Genomic DNA, 26,543 nt, shown 5'->3' with positions numbered 1-26,543 from the left:
GGGCACTTCTTTTCTCATTGGCTCTTCAGCCGCCGAGATGCCACTGTGGAGACAGGTGCACGGTGCCCCCTCCCTCTTGCCCATCACAGGCTCCAGCGGAAGGAGCTAAGGCCCAGTGTCTACATGGCAGAAATGATGCTGCGTGGTCTGGGTTGGTGTCTCTCCCTCTGAAATGCAGGCGCACACTGGCTCTCGCAGAGCTCCCTCTCAGGAGACGCAAATGTGTCCCAGTCCCACAGAAGGCAATTCGTGCCTCTACTCTCCACAGTGACTGCAAGGCCTCTCATTCAGCTGCAGCACAGCTGGGACGGGGGAGAGGCGGGGAGGAAGGGAGAGAGTCTTCCTCTGGACTGGCAAGGAGTGACAGGGACAGAGGGAGAAGAGGGAGAGAAGGCAGGGGAGCAGCAGCGTGGGGGGAGGGCAAGGACTCACTGCTTTCAGGATGCTGACGGCCTCCTTGCTGAGCCAGACAGGGTAGAGCACGTCATCGTGGAGGATGGACTCGAATAGGTCGTCCTCATTGTCGGCCTCAAAGGGGGGCTGCCCAGCCATCATCTCATACATCAGCACCCCCAAAGCCCACCAGTCCACGGAGGGGCCATACTCCAACTCCTGCAGGATCTGTTGGGGAAGCGGGCAAGGTCAGCGCCGGCCAAGGACGCCTGCCCACGGCCTCCCTGTGCTGCAAGTGCCGTGGGAACGGCGTCGTCATTTCCAGCTCACCCCTCTGCCCAGCCCTATATGAGCCCTAGCTCATATAACTGAGGTTCAGAAATCAGCATTCAGGGAAAACTGAGTTTGGGAGGCACTATGCTGGGACCTAACTATCAATGCTCCAAAGTCAACACTGACAACCTGTCCTCCCGTGGGAATAAACCGCGGTCTCTTTGTTTCAGCAGATGAAGTTCCCAACTTGCACTTAGGACCATATAAAAATTCGAGCAAGCTGACAGTGACTGAGAGCAAACGAGGACCACCTCACACTGAGTGGGAAGGCGAGCAGAACCTCAGTCTTCTTTCAGTTGTGGCAATTCACCTGAGCCCCATGTTTTTGGAAAAGAAACTACAGTTAATAAATCTCCCATCCTTTTGTGTTCTATCACAAAGGACGCCTATGCTTTTGGCTATTCCAGGAAAAGACCCACCCCCGATGTTCCTCATGACTCCCACGGAACTCGCTGATGAATCCCTTCTGTACCTGCCTCCAGAAGGCCCAGGCCCCCTCATTTGATCTGCGGCATTCTTCACTGAGGGGCAGAACCTTCTCCCTATAGCAGTAGCCCCAGTCAAGGCATCTCCTCGATCAGCCAGTGTGCTTTGCCTGTCACCAGTCATTTCTCTCCCCTAACACTCTCAGGCCCTCTCGCTTCTTTTCCTCTGATTGACAGCGGAGTCAAATTCATTTATGTTATACACATTCACGACGTGTGGCTGCAGGATACGCTGAGCCATTACCTTCCCGTACAACGATGTGCAGTTTTACAGACTTAGTCATAATTTCAATGTCTGGGAGGAATGCTACCTAAAGAAGCTGCAGAACCTTTTGAAAAGCAATTAATTGCTCCCGATCTTATTTTCTCGGGAGCATGGGCCATGTGTTACAGTGGCAGGGATGGAAGGCTGACCATGGTGTTTCTATTCCCTCCGAAGTTTGGGGCTGCATCTTCTGGGTGACCTTGAGCTGTTCACTTGACTTCCTCTTTACATGAAGCTCAGATTCTCAGCTCAACCTCCTAAAGTTAATTAAGGCAGAAGATTTTGAAAGCCTGTTGCAAAATACAAAACTCCATGTAATTGGAAGCTGGTATGAAATCCAAGTTTTCTTCTGTTTGGTTTGGTCTCCACATCTAGAGAGTATGCAGCAGGTCAAGGAGACAGGTGTGGCTCAGGGTAGAAATAAACACTGAGCTGCCCCTGTTGCTAGGAAGGGTTTGTGAAGTGAGGTCCCCATCCTATAATGATTTTGTCCTTCCATCAGAGCCAGATTAGGCATGGAGCTGCGCACAAACACAGATGAGAGGGCTGCTCTGGGTTGCTCTCTGCTCTGTAATTCTATGAAGAATTCCAAAAAGTGAAGATGACAGAGGACTAGCATGGCTGGGGTGCATGTCCTAAAGGGGTGTCCATCCAGGACTTCCCCCCAAATGGCAAAGGCCACATACACACAGTGACTTCCACGGACACCTCAGGCAGGTAACTTCTCCTCAGGTGGGCAACTTCTCAGGTAGCCTGTCTGGAAAGAGGCTGCAGCTCGGTCCTCAGATTCCAGGACAGCCAGGGAAGAGGTGGCTGGACAGGAGTACTGGGGCTTTCCCTGGTCTCCCCAAAACACCCTTCTGGAGACTAAAGACTACAGACTGCTTGGGATTCAGTGGAATCATTTTGAAAACAGTAAAAACATGCATATTTTAGGAATCCTTTGAATTCAGAATGAAAAGAAATGTAAGTAAATGCAGCCAACTTTGAATTCTTGGGGGCTGGCGATCTGGTGAGAATCTTGGATCTCTCAGCCCAGCGGTCAACACACGGTATCTGTAAGGTCAGAGCTACAGGCTCTGCTCTCCTGAGAAGCCAGTAATGTTGCTCTGTTCCAAAGCCAAAGTTAGTGGCTCCTTCAATCATGAGAGATCAAGGGCCCCACCTGGTTCACTATGGCACTGCTGGTTTCAAGGCCATGGTTATCACCCAACTCCTCCAGAAAACTCTCCCGAATGCCCCCAGCTTTCTAGCATCTTCTGACATCCTAAGACCCTCTCCTGTACCTAAGAACTGCAGGCACTTTCACATACTACTGTGATTTTAGTTATTTTCTCATGGTCAATTGTTTCCCCTGGGCATCTCTAAGCCAGCGAGGGCAGGGGCTCCAGCATGCTTCCGAGCCCCCCACCACGACCAGGCCAATTCCAGCACTCAGGAGACTGGCAGCCATGTATGCCCGCTGTGCGTGTCTCACTGGGCATGCGCCCTTCTCTCCTGGGTTCAGATGGCTAGGAATGTGGGTGGCGGCCCTCCAGCCTCCAGGAGGTGGCAGATCTGGGTCTTGTACCTCCATAGGTGGCAGGGCGTGGGGTGGGGGGGGTGACCTCCAGGTGGCCTGTATGTGCTCAGATGGGATGGCTCTGCAGAAACCACAGAGCGGCCCTGCCCACTCGTCCCCAGGCCCACTCCAGAGCCTTCCCATTTGGGGTGGCCTCTTTCATAAAATTCCTATGGGGCTTGGCCCTAATTTTCTGCTTCTTAACCGGCTTGTCAGCCGTGGAGCTGTGAGAAGGGCAAGGCTTCACACGCCATGGGAGGGCGCGGGTGCGGTGGCTACCCCTTCAGTGGCTCAGAGCTGAGGGAGGAGGGCAAGCATCAGGCCTAAGGGTGCTAGCCATACCCAGGGCTGGCTGCCATTTCCCAGGGAGCAGGCGTGGGGTGTGTGGAGTGGGTGCAGTGGACGTTAGCCAAGGGGGCGTAGTGGGAAGAGAAGCGTTGGGCAACAGCTAGAGCCTCATTAGCTGGCTGTGGTTTTAGGGTTAACAGGCCCCTCATGGCCCCTCCTATCTGAATAGAGGCTTATGGTTTCTCAAGCATTTCCATGCTCTAATCTCATTAGACTCTCAAAACAGCTTGCTGAGGTAGGTAGGGCAGGAAGTGCTCTTCCCATTTGGAAGATGAGGAAGCAGACGGTCTAAAACACTTTGCGACTTGGTCAAGGTCACCTGGGGGCATCAGTGGTCCAGTCTAGCCTGGACTCTCAACTCTCAGGACTGTGCTTTTCCCACCTTACCGCCCGCCAACCCCCAAACCAGCAACAGTGAAGATAATGACCCAGTGCTCACTGTGGGCCAGGCACTATGCTGGACCCATTGGGAGGCATTGATTGCATTGATTGCATTTCATCTCCCCTGGCTATAAGTAGCAGTATCTTGATCAGCTCTAATTTGCCTGCGGGAAGACCAGGACTGCCTGCCATTTCATGGGTGGTGGTGACTGTGCGCCATGAGCATGAGGAAGGAATGGGAAGGAAGGGCGTCTGCGCCTCATTATAAACAGAGAGGTCAGTGCTTCTCGCTGCAACTCCTGTCAATGGACTGCCTGCCGTGAGAGCTGGGTGGATGTGAGGTTCATCATGAAGTGACAGTTTTGTCTTGGGCTGGGTCCTTAACTACTCCTCTGGCCTGTTAACCCTTTGACTCTGGCATCAGGTGACAGAGGACTGGAACCAGGCATTCTGCTAAGAAGGAATGATGAGGAAGACGGTAAAAATGCAGGTCCCAACTGAGGGCCCTTGCTTTCACTGATTTCTCCTGGAAGATTAAATTCCTAGTGTTCCTGCTAAGGAAGACTGATTGAAATCTCTGCTTTCAGATCTCTTAGAAGGTTAAAAGGTTTTAAAGGGAGCTCAACTATTACTAACCGTCCTTACCTGTCCCCTCGAGCCCCGCCCCCCCGCCATGTCTTGTCAGGTCTGTGAAGTCTCTTGACTGTCTCTTCCGTATTCTCTGCCTTCTGAGGCAGACTGCTGTTGCCTGTCTTCTTCGTGGGACAGGTCTGACAGACCCGGACACCCTCCACTGGAAAACTCTTAGTGGGTCTACAGATCCTCTAGGATCAAGGCCACTTCCCTTGGTCCTCTTTTCTAGTTTCATTCATGACTATGAGCATGAAGAATGCCAGTGTTCTAGCTATACTCTTTTCCTCTCCTGAATGAAGGCCAAGAATATCCTCATCCCTTCATCTTTGTTCACACTGGAGTGTCTCAAGTTCACATTCATTTATTCACTCAACCAACCGTTACTAAGAGCCTGGTCTATATGCTGGATCCTGGGAGTACGCAGGAACACAGCCCCTGCCCCGAAGGATTCAGAGCCCAGGAATATGGAACCTCTCGGGCTGCCCCACCCCCACCCCAACCCCCCGGCTGTTTTCAGGAATGCTTTCCACAGCCACCACCAAAGGAAATCCTGTTGATTCTCCACAACTCAGTTCATCTACCAGGTGTCCCAAGAAGCCTTCCCTTATCCCTAAGGATATCATCTTGTCTCTTGCATCTGTTTATTCTGCTTAATTAGCCATTAACATAGAGGCCACTGCCTCTAGACCAGAAGTTGTTTTAGGAGAGTGAGGAGTGCTGGGTCGATTCTTCCTTCCCACAGTGCTTTGCGTCTAGCAGGTGCTCACACAATGCCCACGGAAAGGAAACGCAGCCAGAATGGGGTAACGAGCACCTGTGCACCATGGGCAGTGCTTATGGGGGGCTGGTATCTCCTTCTCATCTTACATGGTCAGAACCCTCGAGGCCATTTTTATTGAGCAGCTACAAGACACTTCGTCTTAAATCTGAATTGTACTGCACTAGGTATCTCTCAACCTTGGCAAGACTGGCTTGAGAAACTCAAGGCCAGTAAGCACCATATGATGAACAACACGTGCAAACAACTTCACAAAAGGCAGTCCATCAGTCAGGTTCTCAGGGAACTTCTCTGATCTACATTTACAATGAAGCACGCTTTACTCTTCCTGCTTGACCCTGGGCACCGGCCATGCAGAATCACCCCTATGCTAGAAATGGCAAATAAACCTGGGGTTTACTGTAAGTACGTTACTGCTGATGAAGCTAATTGCCACCTTTATTGATGGTGCTCCTTTATTCTGGTTATTAAGAAGTAAAGATGATACAAGTCTACAAAGTTCTCTTGGTCCTAGCCCATTGGTAGTTCTGAACTGAGATGGAAGGGCGAGACCCAGCGAGGCTCTGCCCTGGCATGGGGAATGGCCCATTGCTCACCGTTGGCCCCTTATCTCCTCCATCACTACCACTTCCTTATGGAGAAATCAGTAAGCCTTCTACCTTTCTTCTTCTCTCTCCTCCCTTAGAATCTCTCCTGGTTTTAGTGCAAATGAATGGCCCCTGCCCCAGCCCTGGTGGAAGAAGGTGGGCCTCTGTGCACCGTCTTACCTCGGGTGCGATGTAGTCAGGAGTTCCGCAGAATGTGGTGGTTGTGACGCCATTCAGAATCCCTTCCTTGCACATCCCAAAGTCAGCCAGCTTGCAGTGACCTTCTGCATCCAGAAGGATGTTGTCCAGTTTCAAATCCCTGAGAGATGGCTCAGAATTAATGCCTCAGTCATTCCAATAGGGTCTTTCTAAGGTGGGAGAGATGTGCACATCTCAGGGAAATCTGCTTCAGGGAGGAAAGCCTTTGAGGAGGCTTGATCAGCTGGCCACACACCTCAGTCCAGGGCTCTCGCCCATACCGGCCAACCCCCAGAGGTGCCTCTGTGCTCCCCAAGGTGGGGGCTTCAGTAACACCAGGAATGTCTCAGACTGCTGTGGTTTAATAAAATCAGTAGTTATTTGTTGAAGTCCTACTATGTGCTGAAATCCATATTATTTAGAGTTTGATATGAGAGGAAGAAGTAAGTCATCCCCGTTTTTCCTGATTGAACCATAGGGAAAGCTGGAGGGACAAGAGTGATGCATGCTAACATCCATGACCCGGCTAAAACCACGTCAGAATCAGATGCTACCCTACAGAGCACAGAGAGAGGATTAGGTTTAAAAAGAGCATGAAGGGAAAAGGTGGGAGGGAAGGGAAAGCGCACACTGTGGGTGCCAAAGGCAGTGAAGGACCCTGGTGGATGGTGGGGAAAGACAGGTGTGTTGACCAACCCAAAAAGCCTAGAATGCAAGAGGAGTTTGATTCATGCTGAGGACAAGGAGAGACCTCCCTGTATAAGCACGGGCCGCACAGGCTGTGTGCAAGTACAGTCTTCACAGGGCAAGCAGGCAGAGGGCAGAAGGGTCTGGGCACCGGAGGGAGGACACGCTGGTGGCGACAACCAGGCCCTACATAGCCCAGGCAGTTCTGTGCAGTGAGTGAGCACCATGGGAGACGACAGGCAGGCAGGGTGGGGGGTGGGATGCTGGCCTCAGCCAGAGCAGCTCTCTTGCTTTACAGTTTGGAGTTCCATGTAAGATTCTTGTATAAAATTTGAAGTTCTGGGTAGGAACCCCCTCTACCAACCAAATCTGCAAACCCCACACCTGCCGCATAGAAGGACCTAGATTGTCAGAGGGAGGCCCCCATCATGGCCCTCCCTCAGCGGCCATGCTGGGCTGCGGTGGGGTGGGAGGGTCTTACAAAGGCGGCCCATTGCCCTGCACCCAGAGCAAGAGGGGCCTTTCTCACAAGCCTGCTGACGTCTGGACTTGAACTCCAGCCACCATCAGGAATCCAGGCCTGAGTGCAAAGGTGGGGCAGGAAGCACTTCAGGGCCTCCCTGCTTTGCACCCGAGGCCTTGTTTCCGCTTACAGCTGGGACTTCTTGAGAAAAGAGAAAGCTCATAAAATATGCTGTTCTAAGCAGATGCTTGTGAACTACAGAAAGAACAGTGAGCCCAACCAAGCTGAGCCCCTGGGACCAGGGTCCCCAGCCTCCCCCGCTAGCCACCGTGTGTGGTCAAGGCTCAGCTCTGGCTGGGGTGGGAGGGAAGGGAGAAGAACATGGACTTGGGCACGGGAGGCCTGGGGTGTAATCCCTAGGGCGGCATCGCCCTGGTGAAGTCCTCTTGCTGGTCCGTTACCTCGACCATTGAATTGGGATGACCCATTCCTGCTTGTTTGCAGGGTTGAGATTAAGTATGTGGGAGTAGCAGGCCTTTATAGAGTTATACCCACTTCCTTCACGAGGAGACGGAGTTAGAGGGAACCGGGGGTTCTGTCTGCCCACCTGCAAATGTGGGCGTCATTGAGAAGTGAACCTGTGTGCCCTGCTAAGTTACAACCCCTTCATGCTCCCTAATCTAGGGCTGCCCGGCCCACATGCATGATGATCGCCATGGCAACATGTGTATTAGGAACAGCAATAACAAACGTGTGGAAAGCACCTCTGTGGGCTGCAAACCACATTCATGACCTGAACAACACTGAAGGTTCAGAAGAGCGTGCTTTGCTCTGATCGTGGCAGCAGCAAGTAGATGGAAGCCGGAAGAAGTTTAAGTGACTTCTGAAAGGTGACGAGCAGGCTGACTTCACTGGGACTTGAACTTGGTCCCTCCAGCTCCAAAGGCTGGTATTCCTCCTCTGTGCACTACACTCCTTCAGTTTCCTGCCTTTGCGTTCATGGACTTTTTCCAGTGTGAGCCACCAACCCCAATTTGAGAAAGGACCCCACGCATGACCTCTCAAAGCTCCCTTCTTCAAAGTCTTGTTGGAAAGGCGCATTTCTGCTTTGTATGAATGGAGTAGGTTTGTAAGATCCCAAGCCAGCCTCAGCTCCTCCCATCTGAAAGCTCCACTCAGCATTTCGTTCGGCTCACAGTTCCCACTCAGGGCAGGAGAAGGTGGAACGTCTTATTCTCCCCATCTTCTGCTCTTTGCCTTCCCCTCCTCAGGCCTGAGCACACACCGTCCCCTTGCTGCCTGTCCCCTCTGCTCCCTGAGGGAAGAAGCTGCCCCACGCTGAAGGCCCAGGGGGCCCATGAGGGCCAACGATGTTCTGCAGGAAGCACACAGGCAGCTGCCCCTCTGCTGTGGGGAAGGGAGGCCTCAGGCCAAAGCGTGTCTTCACACAGTCCTGCCATGGATGCCAGAAATCCTGCCACGACTCACCTCCTCAAATTTCCCCTGTGTTTCTCTGAAGCTCGGCCTCCCCACACAAAACCAAGCCCCGTGGAAGAGACAGTGACTTATGTTCCTTTCCTTGGTGACAGAGAAGATGAGTTCAGCTGGAAAGTCCCCTGGGGACCAGAAATGCCACGATTAAAACTTGATTCCTCCTGGAGTCTACAGTCTCATTAAAAAGAAAAATAACTCCCATGGCCAAGACCAAACCTGTCTGTCTCAGTGAATTCCTGAGTGCGGGTTTCAGTGGAGGGGAGAGCCGAGGCCGCCCAGGGCCACGCTTGCTGCGGCCGAGGAAAAGAGAGAGGACATCCACCCTTCCTTACAAGGGGCTTGGGGGTCAAGGGCTGCTGAAGGAGGGTGGAGTCCCTGAAATTCTGCTTGCTGCCCAGCTGGCTGAGGGCGACCCCTCTCAGTTTTCCCTCCCTCCCCCTTAGTGGCACTGCTGCCTGGGGACCTCCGACTTTCGACCTCCCGTTCCTGCTGCAGGATCCCCCACCTGCTGGCTTTTAGTGCTGCCTGTTCACGAGGGGTCTCTAAATCCTCCCTGGGAAGGTCAGGGACAATCATTGCTCAGCCTTGCCAGGTCCGAGGCCCAGCTGGCTGGACAGGGTGTGTAGGCTTTTCTCCTTCATGGGTGTTCCCCTGGTGCTCAAGTCAGCGGCCAGGCACGAAGTAGGTACTCATCAAACTTGTGGACTGATAGCTTTGCAAAGAGGGACTTCTGCCTAGATATGAATCCCCATCGGTCCTCAAATACAAGGACAGGGTACTTTTGAGGACCAGGACATTTTTAAAGGAATGGGGTCATTTTTGTTAATAGTGGAAAAAATACAGCAAAATCCTTTCCCCTCTATAGGAGTCAATATGATGAGCTTTTACTTATTAAATAGCTTCGATCAATTTTTTTCAGTAAGCAATACCTTCATATGTTCTAAAACTCAGAGTATAAAAGGACAAACAGTAAAAATTCTTCCTCTTGTACTTGTTCTCCAGACACCACCTTTTCCCCCTATAGGCAACTGCATTTTGTTCATTCCTTGTGTCTTGTTTTTGTCACACTTTCTGCATAAACAAGAATGTGTGACTATATATTTATGTCCCCTCTTTTAACGAACTGGGACCTGACTACATGTGATCTTTTGCACCTTATCTCTTCCGCTTACTATGTATTGGAGATCTGTCTTGGCACATAAAGAGGTTCCTAATTCTTTATTATGGCTGTACAACGCTCTGCCACATTTCCTGCAAGGCATTTAGCCTGCCTCCGAGCTTGTGCTCTTAAGAGCAGTGCTGCTATGAATAAGCTTATAAATATATGAAGGTATTTGTACAGATTTTCTAGAAAAGAAATGTCTGAATACGCTAGAAAAGGAATGTGGAGTTTGAGGGATGTTGCCAAACTGCCCTCCTCAGAGCTGAAGGATTTCCACTTGTGTCAGCAGTACCGATAGTGCCTCCTTGCTGACATGGTATGTGATTGAGTTTCTGGTAGTCTGATAATGGAATGCAGTATCTCAGTATATATATATATATATATATATTTTAAAGATTTTATTCATTTGAAAGAGCACATGTGGGCGGAGTGGCAAAGGGAGAGGGAGAATCAAACTCCCTGCTGAGTGGATGACCCCATGAGGGGCTCGATCCCAGGACCCTGAGATCATGACCCAAGCCCAAGGCAGATGCTCAACTGATGAGCCACCCAGAAGCCCCTATCTTGGTATATTCTCAAGTTTCTCTCTAAGTTTGAGCATTTTTTCATATATTTAAAAGATATCTTTGTGTGTATGTGTGTGTGTGTTTGTGTGTATGTGAGTGAGAACTATTGCCATTTTTCCTTTATGGTGTTTGTTTCTCGTCTTTTTAAGGAGATTTTTCTATATTAGGAAATGGACTTTGAGTGGTATAAGAATTGCAAATTCTTGTCCCAGTTTAACTTTTGACATTGCTTATGGTGGTTTATTGTATGTTTTTTGGATTTTATGCCTTAATTTGAAAGGCTTTACCCATTTCAAAGTTATAAAAGCATTCTCCCAACGTCTCCCCTTGTACTTTCATGGCTTTTATTTTATAAACGTTAAGTCTTTGATGTATTTGGCATTCAGCCTGATGAAAGGTGTGAAGTAGGGTTTGTTTCTAACCCCATAAGCTGGATAGTTCATCTTTTCCTCATTGACTGAAACATCACCTTTTTCAAATACTGGTCCCAGCTCCTCATAAGGATTTGGACTTACTTCTGTACTCCTCATTCAATGATGCTGACCTATAACACACTTTCGAAATTACTGTACGTTTATGATGCATTTTAACATCCAGTCGGGCTGGTCCCCTTCTTCTTTTTCAAAATTTCCTGGCTACTCTTGCTTGTTTACTTTTCCATACGAACTTTACAATCATCTGTCTTGTTTTAAAAAAATCCTGGTGATGTTTTTATTGGGAACATGTCTAAAGTTATAAATTAACTCAGAGAGAATTGAAATTTTTATGATGTTGAGTCTTCCTATCCAATAACATTGTTTGTCTTTCTATTCATTCAAGCCTTGTCTGTGTCCTTTAGGAGCATTTTTAAGGTTCTCTCCTATAGATCTTGTGCATTTCTTGTTATATTTAATGGCAGCCTGCTGGTCGGTCCAATACCCATTCTCATTTTCTTCCTTAGCAAGAGAACACCGTTGTTGTTGTCGGTGTTTTAAGCCCTGCACACAGTGGTGTAACTAAAGTGGAATTTAAAGCCTTCCTTAGAGCTGCATGCAGTTATATAACTAAGTTCTAGCCAGTCAACGGTATGAGGTCTTAAAAGAAAGAGGCTTATCTTCTCTTTCCTTCTACCCATTGTCTGAATGAGGATATAACTCCTGGAGGCCTCTAGTCACCTTCAGCCATAAAGAAAAGGACCAAGCCCCAGAAATGGTCATGGGGCTTCTTATCTCCAGATAACACTCTTATGAAAAAGAAATAAACTTGTATCTTAATTAAAGCACTGTTGTCTGGGGCTTATATGATAATCGCAGCTGAGTCTACTCCTGGGGAATCCAAGTTGTTATTTTATATTTTAAATTCCTATTATAAGTGGGGATCTTCTTTTCCATCATATCCTTACTCTGGTTGCATGTGTATGCACTAGTCACTAATTTCTACTTACCGTTTTATGCCCTGCCACTACATGAATGTTCTTTATTTTTGCAAAGGTGTCTTCCGGTTGATTTTCCAAATCATTTGTAACTGGTGATCATTTTTACTTTCTCCTTTTAAGGGTTTGCATTTGTAACTTATTTACTTTGCCTGATTATGTTAGAACCTTAAGAACAAGGCTGAGTAACAATGATGATAGTGAGCATATTTAGTAGTCTCAGATTTTGGGGGGGTCTCTGATTATGACAAAGGCATTTCCCCAGGCAGAATGCCTTTATCATAGCCCCTGTCACTTGGAACCTGACTGAAGGCTACCTTACTGGGTAAGTAAGGACTTGGGAGAACTTCCAGGGAAACTCCCTTTCTCCCCAGCTTCCAGAGGTCCCAGTGAGCTATGGGGAAGATGGTAAGGAACAGGCTCTGCAATGCCCCTCTAGTCCCGGGTTTCTCAACCTTGGAGCCAGACTGACATTTGCAGCTGGCTAATTCCTTGTCATGGGGGGGCTGTTCTGGGCACTGTAGGACGTTTAGTAGCAATGCTGACTTATACGCATAAGATGCTATTATCAACACTCCCCACTGCCCCAGTGTGACAACCCCAAATGGCTCTGGACATTGTTAAATGTCCCCTGAAAGACCGCTGGTGGGCAACTACTGCTCTGAGTCTTAAATAGTGATCAAAGCTCCAAGACAGTCTGGCCCGGGTCATTAAGCCGAATAGGGATTGGAGAGCAAGGCTGCCAGGAAAGGGTACATCTGTCTGGGGTGTCCTCTGCCGTCTTATCCTGACAGACAGGAAGCCTGAACACAACAGCCCTGCTGGTGTTTGGTACCATCAACCCACCTTTTTCACCATCTCAGGAAATCAAGGTTCAGGAAAGGTAAGCCTCTCACCCACCCTTGCATGGCTGGTAAGAGGCAGTGCTGGGCTAACTCCACACAACAGACCATCTTTCAGATCAAATATAAGATCCACGAGCTGGAAATCTCTATCTCCTGATGGGACCCAAATTCCTTTGTGCTTATAAAAGGCAGGCTTCACAGTGAGAAGGGGGAATACAGAGGCCCAGAGTTCACAGTCACTGACAGAGAAGGTGTGATTTAGGGGCACAATGATATAACAAAGGCTCCCTTGAGGTGGGAACACAGATCACTTCCAGAAACTCAAAAGACAGTCAAGAAAACCCCAAATATGTTTGGGACTCAGTTTCCTTATCTGTAAAATGGGGATAATATTGCCATCATTGAATGAAGTAATCCATGTGACAGTTCTAGCATAGTGCCTGCCTGACGCATGCTAGTTACTCCAGGAGTAACTAACGGTCTCTGAGAGTCTCCAAGCATCGCTGACAGTCATTTCTTAAAAATGCACGTACCCTGTTGGGGCAGGTCAGTAGGCCCCTAAAAACTCTTTAATAATGGAGAAATACTTATCCCTTCCTAGTGTGTATAAACCACAGAGACAGAATTCATGGGATGAAGACCACAGAGCAGATGTAACTACCACACAGGGGCGAAAGTGTCTAAGGATACTTGAGAGACAGAAAGAGACTGCAACGTCTAGGCTAGCCCTGGGAGAAAAATCACGGGCTCCTTTCCCTTGGGCCCGGGGAATGATATCTCGCACCCAAGGGAACACCAGCGCCCCAGGGGAGAAAGCAAGGGCAGGCAGGGAACAGCAGAAATTGGGTGGAGTCCTGGGCTCCTCAGCTCCTCAGCTATCTTAGCTTAAAAAATCCTCTCCGACTTGTGAAATTGTATTTTCCCAATTTGGTAGATTCGCCAAGAATAAGGGTCAGAAAATTCTTCTGGAAACCACGAGCATTTAACAAAGGGTTGGCACCCTGGGGAACCTTCGCACATAAGAAACAATGGAAAGAAAATTTTTTTTTGCTTGACTTGAAAACTCACTCCAAAGGAAAAGACCCATATGTCCCTGTCTTCTTCACTCTGCCTCTCCATTTTTAATGCCCTCGTTTCCCTGGTACTCTCGATGGTATATCCCTCCGGCATGCTAATTCCCCCAAACTCAGGCCCCAACGCCACGCAAACGACAGCACATTCTTCCATTCACTTGAAGATAAGAGATTAGAAAGATTACTTCTCAGGATGCCAAGTATTTGGATCACCAAAGAGCAGGCCCTCGGGGGGGAGGTTATGAAGAAACTCTGCTTGTTTTTGGACAAAGAGTGGAGGCTAGCACATGACTGTGGTTAATCAGATGGGAACACAGGCTCTTCGGGCAGATGTTGCTTTCATAGACTGAACCACACATTCCCGAGAAGACAATTTTTCCCCTTCAATACAGCACACTCCCCTTGACAGTGGGGCAACCGTCGCTGACCGGCTGCTGTCCTTCCTCCTGAGTCCCTCTGTGGCGGCCACCCCTTAGCACTCACAGGAACGCCACATCACTCCAGGGCCACCACAGGCACAAAGCCTAGGAAAGGGGTCCTCATGCCGCTCTGTCAAAAGGAGAGGCACCGTTTGCTTCAGAGCCAAGATTTCAAAATTCTCCATTGCCTCGCTGATACCTGAGAGTCAGTGGTAATGTTTTACTCTGGGCCAGTCTGCAGGGAAATCTCGGAGTCTTTTCAAAGGAAAAGCTCAATCATTTAGGACAGAATAGTTAACTACTATTTTGTTTTTTTCCCACATGCTTTTGTAGGCTGGCTCAGTATAAGTCTTTAAATGCATTATCTCATTGAATCTCACCAACAGCCTGGGGACACCGTAGGACTATCACTGCCTCTGTTGTAAAGATGAGGAAGAAGGATCCGAGGGGCTATGCCCCTGGCCCTGGACACACAGGTGGCGAGTGACAGAGTTGCTTCGCCTGACATCAACCCATGCTCTGAACCACTTAGCTATGTTGCTTGAGGAGGGGGGAAAAAAAAAGATTGTATCTACATCTTACCCTCCTGTGGGATGGAGAGCACGGTTGTCGCTGTTGGGGTGATAGCTGTTTTGGACTCATGTCAAGGTAGTTAGAAGATGTAACTGATAAGCCACGCAGTGTTGTTTTGACCAAACTGACGACCCCAGTCTGAAGACAGCAGACCTCCAGCTACCACACTGATAGCTGGAAAACCCAAGGTGTGAAATGGTACCCCTTTCACAGCCAAAAGAAACAGCCTGGGGCTGTTACCTGGACATTAAGACTTGGAATCCCTGCAGAATAATTTATCTGACTGTGAGATTATATCTAATTACCTTTTTTTTTTTTTTAATCCGTAGTAGTGAAAGCAAATTCTTATGCTTGATACACACACAGATAAATATCCCGACTTCCACTGACGGGAAATAGGCCTTGACCTGTGTCCCCAGCCAATGGGACTGGCCCCTCTGACCATCATGACATTTACACCGAGACCCTCCCTCCCCCCAATTCCTCTCCAGGCCGTCCATCAACCTGCACTTAGAAATGGCTCTTTGGGGCTCAGTCGGTATACAGATTGGCCCAAGGACAGGGACGACTTCAAGCAAGTCACTTCTCTGAGCTCGCTGTCCTCGAATATGAGAAAAGACGGCTGGATGAGCTAATCCCCAAGGACCCTTCTTGTCTGAGATCCTGGGAAGCGAAGGCAGCTGGAGCTCGTGAAGTCTGAACTTGCAGTCCTGGCTGCTGCACACCAAATATTTCCCTTTCCACTCCAGAGCAAACCTTCGCCAACGGGCCTTTCCGTACAAAACGTAAATCAGACGATGCTCTCCTTCTGCTCGCATTCTTCAGGGGCACCCGACGAACACGCTTCCTGCTGTGCTCTGCGAGGTGCTTTGGGGTCTCCACTAGCTTCCTCCCTCACCGCACCCCCACTTAATCCACACCTGGGCCTGGGGGGCTTGGGTGCTTCCCAAGTGTGTGAGGCTGTCTCCTGCCTCGATGTCCCGGCACAGGCCCTGCTAGGAGGGTCTGTTCTTCCACAATGGACACCTGTGAAGGCGGGGCCTGGAAGCCCCTCCAGTGCCTGATCCTTCCTAGCACCTCAATACCTGCTGGTCAAAGGATGAGAAAATCAGGGAGCAGGCAGGGGAATTTGGAAATCAACGCCCCAGGCAGTTAGGCGACCCAAACAAATGCTTTCAGATACCATATGGAACTATTAACACACATTATTAGAAACTGTTAAAACCAAGGTCAAGGCACCAGAGGCAGCCGAATCTGGCATTCTCCTGTACCCCTCAGTCCCTTCTCCTGTTACACTCAGGAAGAACCCCTCCGCTCACCCCAGCAGTTTCCATGGCAGTCAGAGTGGAGGCCCAAGAATCGAGCTTGGGCCCTGGAGCTGGCCCTCCTCCCTCCTTTTGCCACCACCTCCCCGTCTTTTGAGCCACCAGGCCAGGGATCTCTGATAGCACTTTCCTGCCTTGAGACCTTTGCCACATGGCTGTTCCCTCTCCCTGGAGAACAGACCCCTTGTCATTAAGGTCCATGCCTCAACCTCTCTTCCTTAGGGAGGCCTATCAGTGGTCACCCTGCCTAAGCAGCCCACTGCCACTTGCCACCCCCTACTCCTGACCCTTCCCTGAATCTCAGTCATCTCAGTCATTTCCTCCACAACAACGACCACAACCTGTAAGGACTCTGCTTGTTTATTTCCTTAAGTAAATGGTTTCCCCCACAGGAGCTCCATGGGAACAGCGACTGCATCTTCATGTTCCCAGCACGGTCCCCAGAGCCCTGCAAAGTGCCTGCACTCGCTGTTGGTTGAGCGTCGCAAGGAGACGGATCTGTATTCAGTCCACTCCAGTGATGGTCCAGTTAATGGCATGATTACAAATCCTCATGCCTCTGTTGCCTAGTTGGCCCTGGTTGTCATGTTCCACAGTATTTAGGGTTGCCACTCAGAGACTGCTTTTTGTGGTGGGCCTTGAGGTTACTGGGGGTGAGGACACAGTCCCTGTCCTCAAGGAGGGGTCTGCAGGGAGAGGTGGACAGAGGCCAGAAGGCTGGGGATGGTAAGTTCTACACTACAGGGACAAACAGGACACCCCCACTGCCCTTACAAGGCCAGGGCTGCCTCCTTCTTGGCCCTAGCAATTTGCAGCTCAAAATCTAGCCAGCATTCATGACAAAAAGGGCCACTCCAGCTAAAGGACCAACAGTAACCTTCCTGGGGGTGTGCCTGGAGCCTGGCGGAAGTGGACTACAGCTCCTCATGCCCAGAATTCCCAGACAGGGGTCCAGAACATCACTCTTCAAGGTCAGCACCAGAAGCTGCCCCAACTAGTGAGTGTAGGTCTTCCTTGTCCAGCCATTCAAGGGGCCGCGTGCTAGAAGAGGGGTCGGCACCTCGCGGGTCACCTCCGCCCAGATAAAGAGCTGAGGAAACACAAATGTAACTGGACAAGTTGAGGGGGATGTAGGGAAAGCACGTCTTCCTGCAAAGTGAGGGTCACCCGAGTTACTTGGAGGATATCGGAGGCCTCAAGTGAGGCCAGGGAGCTGAAAATGGACTGACCTCTGAAGGGACAGAAAACAGATTTTATTATTCCTAAAAAAAGAAGTCTCACATTTGAATTTGTTTAATTTGGCCTTAGAAGGTATTTGCTTTAAGACCGTGTGGTGCTCTTCAGCTGATCAGAGATGTGAGTGTGCGCGTGTGTGCGCATGCACACATGCCCCCGAGGACCGCTAGAGGCTTCTGCTCACACCCACACATTTGTCCGGGGCTCAGGCCTGCAGCCAGTGGAGGGGGAGAGTATACAGGTCCATGAGCAGGAGGCAGGTAAAGGAGATCCTCCTTTTTGTTATTAGGGAGCACAAAATCCGGTGGAGTTTATTAAATGGGCAGCCTCTACTGTTCCAGCCGATGAATAGTTCCTGGGCAGCTGCTATGTGCCAGGGAGGTCCTGGCTTTGGAGTGAGGGCAGGGATCGACCGATACCTTAGCTCGCACATGCTGCATCTGAGGTGACTTGGAGACATCTAAGTGGACAGGCCAACTGGGTAGTGACAGATGAAGGTTTGCGCTGGACAAAGGGAGTGGCTGCAGCAGTCTGAGCAGAGAAGCGGGCTGCGGCGGGTCTGCGCACAAGCTCAGTGTTGAATGGGACAACCAGAGAGGAAACTCAGGAAGCCCAAGGAAGCCCAAATATCTACCCGAGGCTCAGAGAGATGAAGGCATTTGCCCTTATTTATGTTTATTTGATATTTTCTCTTTATGCTTAGGTATTCCAATTTAGAAATAATAATGATGATGATGGTAAATTATATCTTTCAAGAGAATACTTTCCAGATCAGTGGAGGTATCACGTGCCGGGGTTGGCCCAGAGAACAAATTTAGTAAAGAAAAGAACTATAAACTTCAAATCTACCAAGGGGAAGAAGGGAAAGGAATTCCAGAATTCTGCTCAGGGTAAAAAAGCAAAGAAAGCAGCAACTCTGCGGTGACGATGGGAGATGTGCCCTCGCACAAGACAGCAGTTGTCTCCATGCAGGAAGGAGATCCGTTCAGAGAAAACCTACTGGAGCGGAGCTCCACGGTCTCCAGGAACTGTCCAGTCTCCCCCCAGGAAGGACCTAGTGGCTTCTCCTCTTCCTCCTAGCTAGTGGGTGTAGTGGGAACCCAGCTCAACAACCGTCCAGTTCCCTGGGCCCCTCTCTCCTCTGCCTTCTGGCTGCCCTCCCTGACCCTCCCTTTCTTCTGTTCCATCTGAGGGGGGCCCTGTGCTCTGGATATTTCTTTGCTTCCTCTCGTTAGAAACCACCTTCTCCCAAACTATCAGTCTTTTGAATTAGTTGCAAATCTTTCAGAGTCACTGAGCTAACGTGGGCACATAATTATGGCTTGAGGTATAATTTCCCCCAGGGAACCTGCACAGATGGATGAGAAGATTCTGGAGAGTTAGTGGGGGAGATGGGATGGGGGGGCACAGCTTTAATACCACTTCTCAGATCCTGGCTAGAGGGGGCCTATATCCCTTCTAGTGGCTGCTGGCTTACCCGGCCTCTGAGTTCTGCCTGAGTCATCTGCTTCCTTTCCTTTAACCCTCGGACCGTTCTTGGAATAGGATTGGATTTTCTTGATGTCATTCGGCTAAAATTCAGAGTGCCGGTCATTTCCTGACTTTGCTGGCAATCACCAGCTGCATTTATTGTCACACTAGAGCAGGCTGTGTGGCCAGAGATGTGGATGAAACAGTAATAGGTTATGTTCGATGGAGGGAGGTACTTGATATAGGCTGACCTATCTCTGCCTTGGGAAAAGTGATATCTGGCTTTCAAACAGTCTCTTTCATTACAGTCAAGGTCACGGAAGGGTACTGAGGGCATGTGGTATACACACAGGGCAAGGTGGACCCCCTCAGAGTCAGCATTTTCAGTTTTCCTCTTCTGGAGCTACCATGAGCGTGCACGACAAGTAGCAATTTCTACCTGTACAGGGCACATATCTCAACTTGGTTCTGACTGAAGCCAGTATGTGGGGTAAGCCAGCTGCCCAGAGACAGCAAGGAGGTCTCTGAAAGGGATGGTTCTCAGCCAGAAAGCAAGTGGAGTGGCCAAATTCAACACCAAAGTGTGCAATTTGTTGGTGGTTCAGTTCTCCACATATTCTATTCAGAAATAAATCATGACTTGAGAACTTATTTTAGCAAGTGCTATGGCGAGAGCTGAACTCCAGTGGCAACTAAAAAGGTCAGGAACAGGTGCTGTGAGGGTGTGCTTTCAACGTCTCCCAGTACACCCATGGCTCTATGTTCGAGGGATCGTACTCTATGCTTGGTGACACACTTCATTATCTATGTGTTTAATTATATATGGGACATATATAGTGCTGCGGATAGAGAGACAAATTAATACTTGTAGACACAGATATATGCAGAGCTGTTGGGAGTTACATATCGCCTGTGTATATACCATGAAGTTTATATGTAATAAAGTAGGTAACATGCTGTGTGAGAATGGGTCCAGGCAACAGGTAACCCATTCTTTCACGTATTATTCATAAGGGGTACTTTATTATATAGTAAATATAACTGTAATATTGTAATAGTAGTATTGTATAGTATAGATAATAAAGTTATATATGTAATACATTACATATGTAATAAATATATAGTATGATTGATATACATATACCTAGAGGGATTTGGGGAGTCATATATTGCCTATTATACACAAAATACATATATGTAATAAAAGCATATATGTAATTAAGTATATACGTAATATACATGTAATAAAGTACCTAGTATTAACATATGTAATAAACATTTAGTCTAATCATTTGTATATGCATACCTATGTAATTCATATATGTACATATAGTATAATACATATGTATACAGTGTATGTTTTACATAGAATCAATAAGTTGAAGTGGCTTCTTAGATTATATTTGGTGGTGTTGGTCTCCTTCCAACTTTGCAATTTATTCTTACCTGCTCATTTACACTAACAGAGATGGGGATGCTAACAATTACTCTTGAAGCCTTAAGAATATACAAATGCAAAATCCATCATCTTAGCAAGCTGAAAAAAAAACCACCTCACTATTTTCATGCACTAACAGCCCCACATGGAGGTTAATTAAACAAATGCTAATTTCCTAATCTGCTGATGACTGTTAGTTTTCATTGCCAAAGATTAGCTGTTAAGATATATATACCCACAACCATACCTGTTCTTTTTCGAAACACTGATGTTCTGATTTAATGGAAAATCACCGCAGGGCACAAGTATAAACTATAAAACAATTAAAATCATAAATCCAAATGGCAGCAATTCCCAGCGAGTTTTACAACATCAAACTAAGCAGTTGCTAATCTGAAAAGCTGTGCCCTGGGCCCTGCAGGTGAGTTGGCTAGAGCTGGGGCAAGGGACAGGTATGGACAGCTTTCCGTGGGTGGGCTCTAGTGAGAACCCACAGCGGGCTAGGGTCTATGGGACAGTGAGATCATCAGCCCAGGCCTCAGGAGGTCCCAGGGAAGAGGCCGGCCACAAGATGCTAGCTGGCTTGTCTTCCTTTTTTAGGGAACAAAAAAATTCATTCATGCCTTCAGATATTGACTAAGCAACCACTATGTGGTATGTACTGACCTTGGCCTGGAGGAAACAAAGTCCCTGTGCTCCTGGAGCTTACATTCTAGCGTGGAAAAAGGCATCAGTTAATAAAACACTAAGCAGTGTGTCAAGGAATGAAAGCGCTATGAACGTTTAGGCTGGAAAGAACTCTGGCCCACGTTCTCCTCTCTCCCACAAAGTGATGAGTATTTACTGGGCACCTTCTAAATGCCAGGCCTTTGTGAGATGACTTATAAGAGACAGAATTCTAAGTTGCAGTTTCTGTTACCTACAGATGACACCAGGAGCAGGCCACCTGCTCAAGAATGGTGTTTGCTGAGTATTTACTCATGTACCTCACGTACGTGAGCTCATTCAAGTCCCCTTGAAACTCTCTGGAATGGGTACCACCATCACCCCCATCTTACAGATGACAAAACTGAGGCCTGGAGAGGATGAATGCCTTGCCCAGAAGCCTACTGCTAGCTTCGGGTGTGGGGACCAGGAATTGCACCCCACAGAGCAGCCTCCTAACCACACCCCCTATGTGGGTCTAAACCGGGTGGTAGAGACCAGCAGCACTGGAGGAGTTTCGAACCAGCTGGAAGCTCCTTGAAGGAGAGTACACATCAGTTACACTGTCCGTATTCTCCCCAGCGCCCCCTCCCCCCCAATGCCTGCTCCAGGGCCAGGTGCCAGGAGAGATCAGTACTTTCTGACAGCTGGGTCATCCTCTGGGGAGGCTCACTTCAGGGTCACCCCAATATCCAGCTCAGAAGGTTATGAGGGGTGGTGGTCTGGTTCAGTCCCGATTTCTCAATAACTGTATTTCATTGACTTGTCAATATTATTTTTAATGGTCAACCGGAGATCTAGATTTGGGGCCCTTGGAAAATTGGTTACAGGTCAAGGGCATAAGGATTAGGAAACATTTACCAAAACAGGGACTTTTCCATGATGCCACTTAAGGATTACTAATGCAAAACGGCCTGAGACCGAGCAGGAGGCTGCAGCATCTCACAGACACAAGTCTGGAGATTATTCGGGTTCCGACTTCTTATTTATGATATGTGAATACAGTAACTTAACCTCACTGAGGCTCAGGTATCTCACCTGTAAAATGGGGATAACAATTACTCATTTCAAAGGTTCACTGAGATGCTTAAATAAGATAATATGTAAAAATTCATTCCAGTTCCTGGCACAAGGTGCGTCCTTGACAGATACTAGTTCCAATTCTCCTTCGTGAGCAATTTCCAGACTTGATCATTGAAACCACTAGTTTCATACTCCTCCCTCACCTACACAAAAATGATGGTCTGCCCCATAAACAGAACTGAATGCCTGCTGCCTTTTTTTTTTTTTTCCAGACTGACCACATTACAAGTGACACCATAAGGGAGCAGCACAATGGTAAACAACCACCAGAAGAGGAAATCAGAATGAAGAAACAGAGCTAGGAATTATAGAATAGTGGCTGTGCCCCTATTCTAACCTAGACTTTATTTCCCACCCAGTCCCACCAGCTGACTCGATGGGGGGGGCACCCCTGTGTGTGAGTTGTGGAAGGACATGGGACATCAAGGTCTGGCCAGTGTGGTGCTCCTGTGACTTCTGAGGCTGAGGCAGGCAGGTGAAGGGACTCAGCTGTGGTCATGTCTATGAGGCATGGCTGTGTCCAGCCTCCTTGGTCCCTGCCCGTTTCTCACTGATTTTCCAGCTTGCCCATTGTATCTGTGACCTGCTCCATCACTGTCCAGCAAATTCCTTTCCTGTGCAAGTCTGCTAGAGCTTCTCTTGGGCACTAAGACCCCTGATGAAGCCACGGGTCCCAGGCCAGTCTAAAAATCCCTCACTCTTCAGGGGTAGCCAGCTGCCGTGATGACAGCCATTCACTCTTGAAGGCTTCCCACTTTGGAACTCTCTCAGGAGCCAGACCAGTGTACTCTGAGAGTGGAGAGAGCTTGCTGGGCCTCATACACTCACAGGTGCCTGTAGATCGGCTAGTAGGTACACAGAACTGATGGAAAAGAGACACCGGTATGGTGAAAAGCAGTCAGGAACGGTAGAATAAGCAATATCCCGTATAGTACGTCTCCATGCCTTAAGAGAAGCCTGGAACGGAGAGCAGTCACACAACGTATGTTGACATGACCCACGAACAAACAGAAGCTGAGAGGTTAGGATCAGATGCTGGTGTAGGGCTCGAACTCTCTCTCTCTCTCTTTAAAAATAGCCTACACAGCTGTTTCTACACCAACTTCAAAATAAGAGAAAACACTAAGCCACTATTGAAACCTGGAGAAATCATTGCTATGGGGCCATTGTATTAAGAGGATTCTAAGAGTCCAGGGTTTTAGCAATCTGAGAAGGAAGTATCAGTGACAAATTGTTTAAGGGCATGGGTCAATGATTTTGAGCAGAACAGACCTGGAAGCTGTTAGAAAGAATCGAAGCTGAAGCACAGAGCCAGCAGGGAAGGCCCAAGTCTGCAGGCTTTCTGGCCCTCAAGCCCTGCTCTTTCCATACTTTGGCCCTCAACATCCAGGCCAAGGGTGTGGAGGCTGAAAATAGCACAGACAGCCGCTAGCTGTTACACAGCAGCCATGCTACCTGGATTTCAAAGGAGCTCATCTAGAGAAATCTATCACTGTCAGGCCTTAGGAAAAGTGTGAGTTAGAGAGGCATCTTCACTCTCCGGAGCCTCTGCTCCCCTTGCCTGGTCCTCCTTGGGGCTGCCCTCTCCCCGGCTGGATGCCTGCTGGCCTCTGCCCTCCCTGCTCCCAGCCTGCCAGCTCCCAGGAAGGCTGCGGCAGTGGCGTTACCCCTGGGAGTGACAAGAGGGAAGGGAATTCATGTTTGTCAAACTCTTACCACATGCCGGAGGTTGTAGGGAGACCTGAGAATACTAAGCGAGTTTCCACTGGGAAAAAGCTTTTAAGCTGGCATGAAAATGGAAAATACATATTTAAGTACTGATACACGTCAAATAAAAGGTATACCTATTAAGGCTTTTGCAGAAACCGTTCTCTCTGCCTAGAACACTCTTTCCCTCTCTTCCTTGGCCAACTCCCATCACTTACTTCTGGCAGGAAGCTCTCATGGGCTCCCCAGGTAGCTTCAGGGCCCCTTCTACGGGGGTCCCAAGGCACCCAGATCTGTCCTCGCACAGCATTCATGCCGTGCAGTCTGAAGGCCTACTTATTTGTCTATCTCCCAAACTAGGCTCAAAGAAGGGATGAAGGCACCATGTTGAGTTCACCACTTTATCTCCACAGGACCCTGTGTGGTGCCTGAGATGGAACAGGCACTTAAAACAAACAAACAAACAACAAACAAACAACAACAACAAAAAAAACCCTGTGGGTTGACTAAGAATGAGCACAGGTACTTCAGAGGAGACTCAGAGAGATCTCTGTGGGCTGAAAGTGGTTGGATTCCAAGACAGCAGGCATTTGGGAATATTGACTAAAGAAAGATCCATTAAGTAATTTTCTTCTGGAAACTTCTTGTTGGCCTGTGCCACAGCCTGGATGCCAAGCTGATCAAACAGCATGGCCTGAACCCTCTCTACAAGAACCAACCTGCTGGGTTATTAGCGCCCTGACTTGGCAGCCTCGATCCTGTTGCTTGGATCTGCCATGCTGTTTGCAGAGATTAACTTCCTTCAGTAATTTTTAATCATTTTAAGCAGGTACTTCACTTAGACACAATGAAGACACGTACAACTTGATTTTGATTCACACTCCATTTTGTCCTGGCGGTAATCGTGTATGGAATGGACTCTGATTTTCATGCTTATTTAATCCTAATGTGAATTATGAATGACTCACTGTCCTAGGTTGAACATTTGTTTTTCTCCACTGTTAATGTTCTGTGTGTGTGTGTGTGTGTGTGTGTGTGTGTGTCCATCCTCATTTATTAGCATGTATGCACTTAGGAGAAGGGAAATATCAAAGACACTAAAAAGTGGAAAAAGTCCATCAGTTAGTTGTATTTGGCTAAATGAAGTCAGTGACTAAATCATTTCCCTCCTAATGATATAGACTGAACACTATGTAGGAAACTGACTTTTCTTCTCCCTTCCCCTCCTTAAGCCCTGCTTGGCAACAACCAACCCCGGTCTGATGTGCCAACTTCAGAAAAGATTCCTTGGTTCCAGATAAACTGATTCCCATAAACTCTAACTTTTATATTAAACCCAGTCATTGTTACCAAAAATGATTCTGTGTTCACTTACTGACCGGTTCCAAAGAACTTCTAGAGGAGCACAGTCTACCAGAAACCAAACAATCCTCTTTGTCAGCCACATAATGGGGACTGTGCCCATTTTTCCCTTCTAACACACTTTGGATTATTGAGTTCTCCAAAATGGATGAACTGTGGCACTGCCCATCAGTTCATTTTCCCAAATATTCTTCCAAAGACACTTATTCTAATATTTAGATTTCTTTAAGTAGAAAGCAATTAAATTCCTATTTTCTAAAGCTTTATATAGGGAGAAGACTAAAGTACAGCAGAGAAGAACCTGAGAAATTGCTACAGAGAGAGAACACAGAGCAACTGGTGGTGGAAGTAAGCAACAAACCATTGCAAATAATTACCGAAATGTCTTATTTGTGCCCCAGTGAGATTGTTCAAGTGAGATATCCTTTTTAAAAAAAAATTTTTTTTTTCAGAAAAGATTTGACTGTGTATAAATGTTTCTCTTCAAGATTCTCCATATTTACCAATTCAGTAGAGGTTCCTTGTGAAGAAATATTTTTAATTGTTTAGGGCCACCAGACATTATATAAACATGCAACACCTCCATCCTTGTCACTCATGACATTGGCTGGGTAAAGATCTTTGCTAGATGTAGAAGATCAGGGAGCTGGAAGACTGGTTCCCAGTCCTTAAAAGAATTTGTAGCATATCAAAGTTAGATCAATGAGCGACGTTTTGTGTACAAAGACTATGATCTCTTTCCTTTACCCAGAAGCTCTCACATAAACACAGAGCCATGGGTCTTCATGGTCATTTTTCACCTAAGCAGAAATCTCCAACTGGTGAATGAACACAGGGCAATGTCAAGGGTACCGACCAGGTAATGTTCATTGAGGAGGAGGGAACTGATGATATTAACATCTGCTCACTAGGTTAACTAGGTTAGTATTTAAAAGGAGATTCTCTCCAGGTGGCTGTCTATTCATAATCCTTATGATGCTCAGGAGGCAGAAACACCATTATAATTAGAAATGAGAATAGGGTCCACTGTTGACCACTAACAACTCTTCATTTATAAGCGAGCATTTTGAAATCACTTTTCAGACTTGTTGAAATTGCCTGACTACCGTCAGTTGCTTGAACTCGGCGGTGTCTTGAGTCTATTTCCCCGTCAGAACAGCACGTGCCCCATAAACACTCCTTTCCTTCATTCATTGTTGGCAACTTGATTTCTTTGTGCTTGGGAAGGTGCTAAGCCTTATCATCCAATACCAAAGAGGGTGGAAGCAGGAACAAGATACAGTATGTCCTTAAAACCACTACATTTGCTTTTGATCCATGTGATACAGACTTCTTAAGGATTCTAAGAGTAAATGGGTAAAATCATTCACTCATTCCCCAACCCCCCATAAGTAATCCCTTGTTTTTGGGTAGTGCTTTTGACACTTCCCCCAAATTCCTTAATCTTCAAGATCTCACTAAGCTTTATTACAGTCTCCTACTTTTCAGTAACTGTCCTACAATTGGAGGCAATAGTTTAAGACACTAATATGTGTGACTTGCTTATCTTTTTACCCTGAATT

General features: G+C 47.9%; 1 protein-coding gene across 2 annotated transcripts in view; it reads right to left on the bottom strand.

Moving 5' to 3' along the window:
* PRKCE (protein kinase C epsilon) overlaps positions 1-26,543 on the bottom strand; it is a 298,944-nt gene that overhangs the window by 26,864 nt on the left and 245,537 nt on the right. For both annotated transcript variants that reach the window (XM_032840308.1, XM_032840309.1), the window contains 2 exons: positions 5,945-6,083; positions 433-621 (listed from right to left, as the gene is read on the bottom strand). In XM_032840308.1, coding sequence (XP_032696199.1) covers positions 433-621; positions 5,945-6,083 — 328 coding nt within the window. The remainder of the gene's footprint in view (positions 1-432; positions 622-5,944; positions 6,084-26,543) is intronic.

Source organism: Lontra canadensis, unplaced genomic scaffold (assembly GCF_010015895.1).
Source record: "Lontra canadensis isolate GAN:19392208 unplaced genomic scaffold, GSC_riverotter_1.0 scaffold112, whole genome shotgun sequence".
In the NCBI taxonomy this organism is placed as follows: Eukaryota; Metazoa; Chordata; class Mammalia; order Carnivora; family Mustelidae; genus Lontra; species Lontra canadensis.
This window is presented reverse-complemented; position numbering and strand designations above follow the sequence as displayed.